We start from the raw sequence: 12,508 nt of genomic DNA, 5'->3' as shown, positions 1-12,508 counted from the left end.
TGGGACCCCCTGTCACTGTGGGGTCACAGGCAGCCCAGGGCAGGGTGCAGGACACAGTCACCCTGCAGTGCCAGAGCGTGTCCAGAGCTGGGGGTTTGTTCCCAGGGCAGGGCTCGAGGAGGGGCAGAGGAGCTGCTGCTGCTCAGGGACCTGGACCTTGGGTCCCAATGCTGTGTGGGGTCCCAGGTTGTGTCTGTCCCATGTGTGAGTCTGAGCCAGGGTGGAAAACCTTCCCTTTGTACGAGTGAGGGAGTGGTGGCCCCTCGGGGTTCCCCTTTGGTCCCATGTGTGTGCAGGGCCTGGCACGGGCCACTCCAAGAGAAGCCAGGTGGGACGGGCAGGAGGGCAAGGTCGGCTCCTGTGGCTCTGCCCCGGCTGTGCCAGCTGTGCCACACTGCCACGGGCACCAAGGGCTCTCACTGGCCCCGGGGGGTGCCCACAGGACACCCCTCCCCTCTGATCCCAGGCTTGAGGAGCAAAGCCACGGATGGGGATTTTCTGTGGCTGAAGGAATCGGATCCAGCCGAATTCCTTCCCCCCTTCCTTATGGCTTCCTGTGCCAGCAGCATCTCAGGTGCCCCCGACTGTGCCACCGCGCCCTGCCCGGCCTTCCCACCCCCACAAACTCAGGCCCGAGCTGAGGAGGAACATCTAGAAGCTTTATTTCAACCCTTTACAATAGTAAGAATCACAACATCAAGTCAGGAAATGTTGCTAAGGAGACGACGGTCTTACAGCCCCTCGGGGAGGGTGAGACACAAAGGCAGAACCAAACGGGTGGGTCCCCCCCAGGCAGGGGGGGGGCTCTGCCCCAGCCCACCCCCCAGAGCTGTGGTCTCACACCGAGCACTGACCTGCCCCTGCCCGGGGACAGCCCCGCAGAACAACCCTATGACACAAACAACAGTAACACGTCACACGGAGAACACGTCACACGCTGCTCACGCCTCACGACAGCCCGGTGAGGTAAAGAGTGTCACCCCCCGTGCAGGGGGGAGCTGAGGCAGAGAGGTTTAGTGGCTTCCCGAGACCGTGGAGGGAGCCCGGGGCCGGGAGCGCCCTCGGGGCTCGGCTCCGCTCGCCCCGTCCCGTGTCCAACCCCCGCGGCCGCTCCCCTCGGTCCCGGCTCGCTGTTCCTACGGTTCGGGCGGTGGAAGCTGCGGGTGATGCCGAAGGCGGGACGAGCACGACGGGCGCACGATGGAGCCTCGTGTCTGATCCTGCCCCAGACACCGGCCGGCGAGACTCGGGGGAGGGAGGGGGAAACGCTCACCCGGCCGGAGTTCGGCGGGGAGGAGGAAGGAGAGCCCGAGCATTCCCACTGCTGCCTCCCGGAGCCATTTCCCGCCCCACCCGCAGGGTCCCGGGGCCGGGAGGGTTTGGGGGGGGACATTTCTCCCCAGCCCGGAGGCCGCCGGGCCCCCCCAGCTCCTGCACCGACGGCCGGGAGCGGCTCCCCGGGGCTCGGCCCTGCCCTCGGGGACGCCCCGTCCCCCCGAGGGTGTCACTGCCACCAAGCTCCGAGAAAACTAGAAATTCTGCCTAAACGACACAAACGCGGGGGGGGTCCCAGAGCCCCCCTCGCACCGACACTACGCGGGGACAACACCGGGGGGGGTCAGCGTAGAAAACTACATTCAGTTTGCGGTCAGGACCCGACCCACGGGAGCCACAGCGGAGCCGCCGCTCCCGCGGCCTCAAGCCCACAAACTTGTTACTTGAATGTACTTGTTTAACAGTATAAAAAGCCCGAAGTAACTGTATATGCCACTGATATGCAGGGAGACACCAGGCTCCGGCAGCGGAGCGGCGGGAAAAGGGGGGGAGGCTCCTGCCTGGAGAGACCCCAGCTGGGATGGAGCTCCCACCCGGCCCTGCTCCCTCCCCATCCCTCCAGCAGCTCAGACACCTCCAAACCGCCGCTCACCCTCATCCCGAGCTCTGGGAAGGGCTTTGCTGAGCCTCCAGCCCAGCCCGAGCCCAGCTCAGCTCAGCCACCCCTGCAAAGCCAGGACCCCCCCAGCGCCAGCTCAGGACAGGAACGTGTACATTCAACTTGCATCTAATTCAGACCACAACTCCTATTTTCCCCCCCCAATTTGCTGCCTCCAGCCCTCGGTGGAGCCGCCGGCCCCTTCCCACCCAGCAGCGTCTCTGCAGGTCTCTGCCCCACCCAGCTCATCCCACCTCTCCAGAGAGGAAAAGCCATTTCCAGCACACACGGCTCCTTCCCAGCAATATGTACAGCCGCTTCCTCAAGAGAAAATACAAAAAAAAGAAATCCATATTAAAACTGAAGCTGTCCTAGAAACACCACAGCAAACTAATGTATCCGGATTTAGTTCGTCAGCTAAACACAGGCACAACAAGTGTTAGAGAAGTGGCACAGAAGCACAGGCCGGTGGGGGCAGCTGGGCCGGGGGCTGTGTCGGGCAGGGACAGACAAATCCTCATCCAGGGCTGCCCAGCAGTCGGGAAATGGGATAAAAGCAGCGCAGGGGAGAGGCGATGTCGCTGTCCCTTTGCAGGAGACGGGGGCTCGTTTGCCGTTTGTTTTCTTTTTTGCGATCTCAGAAGATAAAGTGCAATGTTGCCACTTGCCTTCCTCCTGCAGCACCTGAACCGCGGCCGGGACCCGGCTGCCTCCCTCCGCCCGGGAATCTCATCCCGGGGCACCCGGGGAACCTCCTCCCGGGGTGCCCCGGGCGGAGCAGCGAGAGGGACAGGACATCGCAGCCTCCACCTCCTCTTTGGTTACCCACGAGCATCTCCGGCCGCTGCCCATCGGCACAAACCCTGCTGCCAGCTCGGTGAGCCTGGAGGGCGGCTCCAGCCCCTTCCCAGCCCACGTTGGTGGGTCACAGGCAGGGAAACCAGGCTCCGGGCAGGGAAGCCGGGATCCAGGCAGGGAAACCAGGCTCCAGGCTCACCGTGCAGGCTCAGGACCCTCACACCAGCCCCTGCCAGTCCCGGCCCGGGGCACACGGACGTTATTGCTTGGGAAACACACGGCCCCGTCCTGCCCAGGGGCTCAGCCTGCTCCTCTCCTCTCCTCAGTCCCTCTCCTCCAAACTTCCCCTGGATTCAAGTGTCAGAAAAAAAAAGAAACCAAACCAAAGCCAAGACTGACAAGCTGAAGCTGGTGTTTAGAATTTAGCAGTAAGAGAAAGAAGGAAGCGTCAGCGGGAGGGCAGTGATATATACCGGGGTGGGGACACAGGGGACACAGGCAGCACCGGCTCGGGGCCGGAGAAACGGGGTCCCGGCCCCAGCCCGGCCCCGGCTCCAGCTTCTCCATCCGGAGCCAGGGCTGGGATCAGTGCTGGGAACGCCGGGAGCACACACACGGACAACACGAGGGCAGGGAGCGAGGGCACGTTCCCTGTTTGGGATCAGAGGGATGTGGCACAGAGGGAGCGGAGAGGTGGGGAGGAGGAGGAGGAGGAGGAGGAGAAGGAAGAGGAGGAATTGGAGGAAGAGGAAGGGAAGGAAGCACTGGGAGGGCTCCAGGGTATATATAACCGCCCCTTTCAGGTGCAAATCTGCATTGTTTCAATTTGTATTCAGAGCAAAAAGCACTTATGAAACTACCAGACGACTTTGATGCAAACTAGTACATTTTAATGCCATTTTATTAGAAATCATGCAAACTTTAATATAAAAAATACAAGTGCAATAAGAATCTTTGTGTGTAAATACAGATTCCGGGTTATCGTGTCATTGTCGGCTTCCCAAAGAAATATTCCCACAAGCATGAGAAGCTGCAGGCTTCCCTCTGTCCCCTCCTGGAGCAGCCCCCCCTTAGCACAGCCTGGTTCAGTTCTCTTTGATCCCAGTGTTTTGCTATTCCGCTTTTTTTTTCTTTAAATTAGTTTGACCACCCAAGAACACTTATTTTTTTTTTCTTTCCCGTTTTAATTTATTTACATTTCATTTCTTTAGTGTCATTTGCAACACGAAACGAGGAGCTCCAAGAGTGGGGAAAAAATCTCCTTCCTAGTCAGAGCTGCAACTCCCTGGCACTACCCCTGCCCTGCTGCCCAGCCCAGGGCTCCCGGCTCGCTGCCCATCCCGGGATGGGCACTGCCCTTTCCTGCCTCCCACGGACCTGCTCATCCCGACGGTCCCCATCCATCAGCCTCGTTAAAACCACGCGCACACACACACACACACACATCCCTCACACCCCAGGACCTGCTTCAGCCTCGAACTCCCAGCCTGAGTCAACCCGCCACGGCAGCCTCCTGCCCCCCCCCGCAGCCCTCGGCCCTGGAAAACCGGGATGAATCCCAGGGCTCCGGCCGTGCCAGTTAATAAATAAACCACCTTTCCCTCGCTGACACGCAGGAGGCCCCGGGCACCCCCCCGGGGGAGGGTTTATGAGCATCTCCTCGAGGTCAACACAGGCTCCACCTGAGCTCTCACAGCAAGTTCGCCTTTAACACATCCCTGTGCCTTTCGTTCCAGACATGGCTTAAATCCCGTGAACTCGCTCCATCGGTTTAAAATATTAAAAGAAACCCCAAACAACAACAAGGAAGTTACAATGGCTGGATATGTCAGTAAGAAGCCAGCACGGCAGCAGCGGTTAATGTCCCTACTCTCCTACGGGGTGGGAAGGAAGGAAAGAGAAAAGGAAACTTAGCACGGGGCTCGTAGCACAATAAATCATCAACACGTCGTCACAAAGAATAAAAGGTTTCAAGTCAACAGTTAAAACAGCCTAACGAGTGTGGAGGGTTTATATCAGCATCCAACTGAAGCGGTGAGGAGGGAGAGGGGGTAAAAAAAAAGAGACAGAAAGAAAGATCACAGCTTATCCCTGTTAACTCTGGCCTGGCTTCAGCCCCCGGCACATCCCTACACTGGAACAGCCCCTGGAGCCGCCCGATCCCGGCCCCGACGCGACACCACCGCTGGAGCGACCCCCCCAAAGCCAACGGGACGGGGCGCGGAGAGGGAGGGGAAACCCCTTTCCAGCCACGGAGGGACCCCCGAGCCCGGGCAGGGCCGAGCCCCCTGCGGAACGCTGTCCCTTCCCACCTAAAGCCAGAGGCCGGGTCAAGAGAGCCAAGCTGGGTCCTCGGGGGCGCGTGGAGCGGGGCCGGGGGGGTCACAAGCCTTGCTGGGAGGGCGCGGCGGGGGCAGCCGGCCGTGGCAGCGGTGTCGGGGAGGCGCCGGAGCCCAGGCTCTCGCTGGCAGAGGTGCTGCTGCGCCGGGGGGAGGTGCTGCTGGAAAGGTTGGGGGGTTTGGAGACGACGATTTCCGCTCCGTGGTCTGTGCGAGCCTTGGCCTTCTCACGGAACGTCAGCTTGTGAGATTCAATCTGCAGCGACACAGGGGGTGGGTGGGGGGGACACGGGGAGGGAGGGGGCGGGAGGGGCGGGAGGGAGAGGGGACGGGGAAAGGGGATGGAAGACGATACCAGAATGTCATCATTAGATGCCTGGAAGATAAAAGGCAATTTTCTGAATTAAAAGAAAGGCAGGACAGCCCTACAGACGTCGCTACAAACGGGTGGGGGGCTGCCGGGCTCCCCCCCCCCTCTCCCCGGGGCGGCACAGAGGGGGGGCCCCGCGGGCACTTACTTGTTTCTTGTATGTGAGTCTCGAAGCTCTGAGTGTCCCTTTGCTCGGCGGTGCCCAGGCCGGGGGGCACGGCCGGCCCGACCCCGTTCTCCCGCAGCGCGCTGCCCGCCGGGGCCGCCGGGGCCGGGACGGGCACCGCACCCGGCACCGCACCCGGCCCCGGCACCGCGCCCGGGCCCGGCCCCGCTCCGCCCGCGGGCGCCGGCGGCTGCTGCCCCGGCTCCGCACCGCCCTCCGCCTACAATGACAAACGGGGGGGCACCGGTCAATGCCGCGGCGCTGCGGGGGCTGCGGGTGCGGGGGTTGTAGGGATGTGAGAGGTGCAGGAGGACGTGAGAGGTGCAGGGGTGTGGGGTGCAGGGGTTGTAGGGCTGTCAGAGGTACAGGGGTTGTAGGGATGTGAGAGGTGTAGGGGTGTGGAGTGCAGAGGTTGTAGGGATGTGAGAGGTGCAGGGGTGTGAGAGGTGCAGGGGGATGTGAGAGGTGCAGAGGTTGTAGGGCTGTGAGAGGTGCAGGGGTGTGTGAGGTGCAGGGGGATGTGAGAAGTGCAGGGGTTGTAGGGATGTGAGAGGTGCAGGGGGGTGTGAGAGGTGCAGGGGTGTGTGGGGTACAGGGGTGTGTGGTGCAGAGGTTGTAGGGATGTGAGAGGTGCAGGGCTGTGAGAGGTGCAGGACTGTGAGAGGTGCAGGACTGCAAGAGCCTGGAGTAACAGGACATGGGGGAATGGCTTCCCACTGCCACAGGGCAGGGTTAGATGGGATATTGGGAAGGAATTCCTGGCTGGGAGGGTGGGGAGGCCCTGGCACAGGTTGCCCAGAGAAGCTGTGGCTGCCCCTGGATCCCTGGAAGTGTCCAAGGCCAGGTTGGACGGGGCTTGGAGCAACCTGGGCTGGGGGAAGGTGTCGAGGTTGGAATGGGATGATCCTTAAGGTGCCCTCCAGCCCAAACCATTCTGGGACTGCACAATAACAGCCCCAGTGTCTCCCTGAGCACAATTCCCAGCACCCCCTGGCCATGCTGTGCTGTGATGGGTCAGTGTCCCCTCCCTGAGCACAGACATCCCATTCCTGCAGCCACACCTGGCACGTGCAGAGCCAAGGCTGGGGACAGTTTGTGCTCCCGTGGGAGAAGGGAAGAATCACAGCCACGAGAGCACAACCATCTGTTCCCACCCTCACACCAATGGGCTGCAGGAGCTGGACTCCACACTCCCGGGGGGTCCCTTCCAGCTCAGGATATTCCATGGTCCTCCAAGTGCTCCCAAGATTCACAAGGTGCTCTCTCCCAGCACAGAGCACTTGGATCTCACCAGCTTTAACTGGGGGTGAGGGCCACAGGCAGCCCCTCTGAGGGGCTCCCAGCTCAGTGATCCCTGCTCTCAGATCCCAACAGGAAGGATGGAGATGGGCAGCACCAGCCCTCGGGAATGCCTGCAGGGAGACTGGGCCAGCAGGCCAAGGTGGTTCCCAGCGCTCTCCTTCCCAGCCCATCCGTACTCCTGGGGTCCCTCCTTAGCCCTGGGGGGCACAACAGAGGCCCCAGAAACAAGCAGGTGGCTGGAGCAGGCTGGGGGTGGAGGAGCTGCTCTCCATCAGGAGCAGGAGGAGGAGGAGCAGCCCCCTGGAGCCCCACCCTGGGGTGCCAGAGCTCCCTGCACCCACCTTCACGGCCCCTCCGGCCGGCGAGTGTCCCACGTTGTCCAGAGATCCCACTTTGGCTTGGGCCTTCTCCTTGAAGTTCAGCTTCTGGTTCTCAATTTTGACATCTCCTCCCCCTGCAAGGACATGTGCAGGGGTGAGTTCAGGAAAGATCCCACAGAGGTCCCACCCCTCCAGGAGCTGCTGGGGACCCTCTGGAGGAGGGACAGGACCAAGGAGCACATTCACTGGCTCAGTCTCTCCCCAGTTAAGTCTGGTTTAGAACTGGCAGGACCAAAGTTGGTGGTTCCCACCTGTGCCAGCAAAGCCCTGGATGTCCCTCAGGTGGGGAACGAGCCCAGGTTGCTCCAACCTGGCCTTGGACACTTCCAGGGATCCAGCCACAGCTTCTCTGGGCAACCTGTCCCAGGGCCTCCCCACCCTCCCAGCCAACAATTCCTTCCCAATATCCAACCTAAATTTATCCTCTGCCAGTTTGAAGCCATTCCACCTTGTCCTGTCTCTCCAGGCCCTTGTCCAAAGTCCCTCCACCTTTCCTGGCAGCTCCTTCAGGCACCGGAAGGCCACAGTTTGGTCACCCCGGAGCTTTCTTTCTCCTCTCCAGGCTGAACAATCCCAACTCTCTCAGCCTGTCCCAACAGCAGAGGTGCCCCATCCCTCTGAACGTTTTGGTGCCTGCTTTATTAATAAATCAGACTGCACGTGGAATCACGGAATGGAATCATGGAATGGCCCGGGTTGGAAGGGACCTTAAGGATCATTCCAACCCCCAGCCGTGGACAGGGACACCTTTCACTGGATTCAACCCATGTTCCAGCAGCTTTCTCCCAAACCCAATTCAAGTATTGCTGGACGCAACTTCTCTTCCCAGAGACATCATTAAACCCTCGGCCCTCTGGAAGCCTGGCATGGCCAACGGTGGAAACCAGCAGATCTGGCCCAAGAAAACCAGTTCCGAGCCCTGGCAGCCAATGGAGGGGTTGTTGTGCTCCAGTCAGCCCTGGACAAGGGCAGTTATTGTCGCTCCGGGCTCGTTATTTCCGAGCGCTGAGCAGGAGGGGTCACACTCGTGGCACCACGTTCCCAACGCGGGAGCACGTTCGGAGCCGCTGGAGCGTGGGGTGGACGAGGCTCAACCTGGCAGAGGGTGCAGGGAACTCCCAGGAGCGGACAAAGACGGGCCTGTGGTGCTTGTTGTTGGCTCTGGGCAGTGAACTTTGTCCCTGGGGTGTGGGGTTTGACGGCCGGCAGCGTTCCCGTGCAGGGGAGTGTCCTCAGGCACCGACGGACCAGGAAAGGTCATGGATCTGACCATCCCACGGGACAAACGAGGGGCCTACAGCCACGGGACCTTGGATGTGAGACCTGCCCATGCTCCAGCTGAGCCCTGGGCTGGGCCCTGCTTGGGTAGAAACCTGAGATTCCCAGGAATTCACAAGGAGTAGCTGCACTGTTCTCAGTGCGGAGCAAAGAATTCCCACATGCTCATCCCATAAAGTGTTTTATGTAAGGCAGGAGCTGCCACAAATATGAGGCTAAAAGGACCCTCATATGAACTCTGAAGAACTGGAGACACCTTTATCCTTCTGCAGCACATGGATATTCCCAGAGTCCCAAAGCCCTCTGGGATGAAGCTTCCCGGAGTGGTCATGGGAATATCCACGGTTTTCTTTTCAAATGAGCAGGAAAAAGCAGAGCTGAGTCACAGCAGTAGATGCTTTGAGGACATCCCACATCTTGTACTCCCCTTCTCCACTCATGAAACCACCTGGAATTGCTAAAGGAGCATTTCCAGAGCTTCTGGAGACACCCCCTGAAAGCAGCAAACCCCTTAAACAGTTTCAGTCCCGATCCAGGACCGGGTTTAAGGGACGAGCAAAATCTACCAACAAACCCTGAGGAAATGGTAAAAACTCCTACCTGGCTTATGCTTGATATTTGCTTTAGAGCCACACTTGGAGGACACTTTGGAAAGGTCAACTTTCTTGTTCTGGATCTGCACCTGGAGAGACAAGAAGAACCAGCTCAGCACAGAGCAACGCCCGCGGTGACTCCGGAGGCCGACGGGCCACCTCCAACACCAGCCTGTGCTTCATCAGCCTGTGCCCCTGCTCTGCCACATCATGTTCTCCTGCTGATCCCCAGCCATGGGGAACATCTCCTGCTGATCCCCAGCCACGAGGAACCATCTCCTGCTGATCCCCAGACAGAGGGAACCATCTCCTGCTGATCCCCAGCCACAGAGAACATCTCCTGCTGATCCCCAGCCATGGGGAACATCTCCTGCTGATCCCCAGCCCCTGGGAACATCTCCTGATGATCCCCAGCCACAGAGAACATCTCCTGCTGATCCCCAGCCATGGGGAACATCTCCTGCTGATCCCCAGCCCCTGGGAACCATCTCCTGCTGATCCCCAACCCCTGGGAACCATCTCCTGCTGATCCCCAGCCATGGGGAACATCTCCTTCTGATCCCCAGCCCCTGGGAACATCTCCTGCTGATCCCCAGCCCCTGGGAACATCTCCTGATGATCCCCAGCCCCTGGGAACATCTCCTGCTGATCCCCAGCCCCTGGGAACATCTCCTGATGATCTCCAGCCAAACGCCACCGGCAGCTTTGACATCACTCAAAGGCCAGGAGGGGTTAACATGAGGGACAGAAACTGAGACCAGAGAACACAGACAGAGGGACAGTGACCAGAAATGGGGGCCTTGAGCTCATGGCACAGCCATGGAATGGTCATTCCAGAATGAACTTTTGTCTAACCACTTGCAGATCTTTCCCTTCATACAAATGTAAGATAATTTATACCAGAAGGAACTCCTGGTCATCTGGTCTAGTGAAGTTGACATTCTAACTTCCCACGGGAAAAACCTGGGGGTTTTTGGAAGGAATGGCAAGAGAACCCCCAATCCCAGTCGTGGCTGCCAACCACCAGCTGGCCCCTCCGTGCTCAGGAAGTTCTGCTCCAGATTGGTTTGCAGAGAAAATCCAAGTCTTTCTTTTTGAATGTGACAAGAACTCGTTCACTCACCAGCTACTCCAAGAGTTTATTGATAATTACAGCTTTAATCAGCAGTTCTTGCTTGCTTGGGACTGGGATGAAATTCAATTTATTTCACTGAATGCATTTTAAAATCATAACACTATCAGCTGACAATATCACAGATGCACCCAGCTGGGGCTCCCCACGACTCCTCTCTCCTGCAGATCCAAACCACCACACCCACATGGAAGGGCAGTTCCTGCTGGATTTCCAACTTGAGTTTGCAGTGGGAGACACATTTACAGGCCTGGGATTGCACTGACAGAGCCAAACACGGACTCCAGGGCCAGAAATAACCTTTAGAGCAGAAAGTTTGACACAGAGGCTCAGCTGGGGAGTGTGACCCTCAACTCTTCTTAGGTTTTCTCTCTCTGACCACTTCCCAATCCATCCAAGCAGGTCAAGCCAAAGGACAGAGAAACCCATGGACACCAAATCACCTTTAAACCTTCAGCACCACAGACATTACCTGCACTTTGTAAAATCTGCCTCTTTACTGCTTTCCTTAGAGAGAAACCTTGGTCAAAGGTTGGACTCGATGATCTTGGAGGCCTTTTCCAAACTAAAGGACTCTGTGGTTCCAGGAGGGGGAAATACTAAAGTGCAACAAAAGCTTTTACCCAGGAAACTTTCTTGTGTTTGTGTCTGGCACACGGAACATGAGCAGAAATAACAGCTACTATTTTTTTAAACACTGGGAAGTCTTCTCCCAGAAGAGATCATCACAGTTATTTGAGCAAGAAAACAGCTTGGAAGAGAGGTCACTAAGATCACAGTGCCCCAAAAGGAGGGAGAAGATGTAAAAATGAGTAAAAAGGAAAAGCTTTTCTGGGAAGACAGACTGGGCCCTCACATCCATGTGCAGGGCTGGGGATGTTGGAGGGCTGGGAATGCCTTTGGAACCTGGGAATGAGCTTTCTGCTCTGAAAATACAGAATGAAGTGCTGCTTAAGGAGCTGATCCAGGAGGAAACCTGCAGTGGTGAAAGGAGAGTGTGGGGGGAGAGGAAAAGAAAGCAGGGACACACTTGTCCCCAGGGCTGGGAATGTCTGGCAGTGAAGAGGGAAGGAAAGGATGGTGATTGATGAGCAGAAGAACAGTTCACTGCTGGAGTTAATCAAGCAAGAAAATATCTCCCACTTTTAAATCCCATTCCTGGGAGCCTGGAAAAAGGGAAAAGCATGTGTGGGGCTTTTCCCCACAGGCACTGAGCAGGTCATGGAAGCACCAAATGAGAAATGTCAGCTGGGAAAGGCAAATCCCAAAGCCCCAGGCAGGAGGGGAGCAGAGGAGGTGTCCAGTTGGGAAGGGAGGCCTCGTGCAGTGACCACCACGTGTGACCTCAGCACCAGGCTCTGACCACCCTGGAGGGAACCAGCTCCTTAAGGACCCACATCCTGCAAAAATCTGAGGGAAAATCAGTCCTGCAAAGGTTCAGCCATCTGGGCATGGATTTCCCAGGCAAAATGGCCCACAGCTGTCCCCACAGCCAGGTCCTGAGCAGTGCCACTGACTCCAACCAGACACTCTGGGACATCACTCCTCAGGAACACGGAATATTTAAACACCTATGGAACAAACTCCCCTGGGCTTAAATACTTCAGTGTCTCTGAAACCACCCAAACTTTGTGTTTCTGAAACTGCCCCTGAGCAAACCCAGCACAGGTTCGAGGCAGCCCAGATCTGCCCCCACGGAATGAGCCACCAAACTAAACTCATGCTCTCCCAGGCTTTAGGATCCAGAGAGTTAACCTGGTTTTCCTGCCAGACCCTCTCAGGATCTCACACCCCAAACCAAGTCGCAGACACCACCAGATTAACTTTCTATTTTAACGAGCTCAGCTCTGCGGCCAGAGACACCAGCAGCCTTTAAATTTAGAAATTAATCGCAGCTCAAAGGTTAAGTCCCCGAGTCTTTTCCTGTTTCAAAGTCCTTTTAGTGAAACAAGGAGTGAAATGAGTCTGGCTCCAGCTGGAGCTGTGAGCCAGGGGAGGGCAGCAGGCACTTCCAGGCCACAATGAATTTGAGCTGAAAAAATCAAACATCTGCAGTAGGTCAGTGGGGTGAGGAGGTGCCTCCACTGCCTGCAGAGGGAATCCAGGGAGTGTTAACTCCTGGGATCCATGGGCAGTTAACTCCTGGCATCCAATGGGAGTTAACTCCTGGGATCCATGGGGAGTTAACTCCTGGGATCCATGGGCAGTTAACTCCTG

At 57.9% G+C, this 12,508-nt stretch overlaps 1 protein-coding gene across 9 annotated transcripts in view; it reads right to left on the bottom strand.

The window, feature by feature from the left end:
• Window positions 1–642: 642 nt before the first annotated feature.
• MAP4 (microtubule associated protein 4) overlaps window positions 643–12,508 on the bottom strand; it is a 112,005-nt gene continuing 100,139 nt past the window's right edge. For all 9 annotated transcript variants that reach the window (XM_027703585.1, XM_027703589.1, XM_027703592.1 and 6 more), the window contains 3 exons: window positions 9,167–9,248; window positions 7,250–7,362; window positions 643–5,326 (listed from right to left, as the gene is read on the bottom strand). In XM_027703585.1, the coding sequence (XP_027559386.1) occupies window positions 5,114–5,326; window positions 7,250–7,362; window positions 9,167–9,248 (408 nt within the window). In that variant the 3' untranslated portion in view covers window positions 643–5,113. The remainder of the gene's footprint in view (window positions 5,327–7,249; window positions 7,363–9,166; window positions 9,249–12,508) is intronic.

Source organism: Neopelma chrysocephalum, unplaced genomic scaffold (assembly GCF_003984885.1).
Source record: "Neopelma chrysocephalum unplaced genomic scaffold, ASM398488v2 Primary Assembly neopelma1_243, whole genome shotgun sequence".
Taxonomy (NCBI): Eukaryota; Metazoa; Chordata; class Aves; order Passeriformes; family Pipridae; genus Neopelma; species Neopelma chrysocephalum.
The sequence above is the reverse complement of the archived record's forward strand: the minus strand, read 5'-3'. Positions and strand labels throughout refer to the sequence as shown.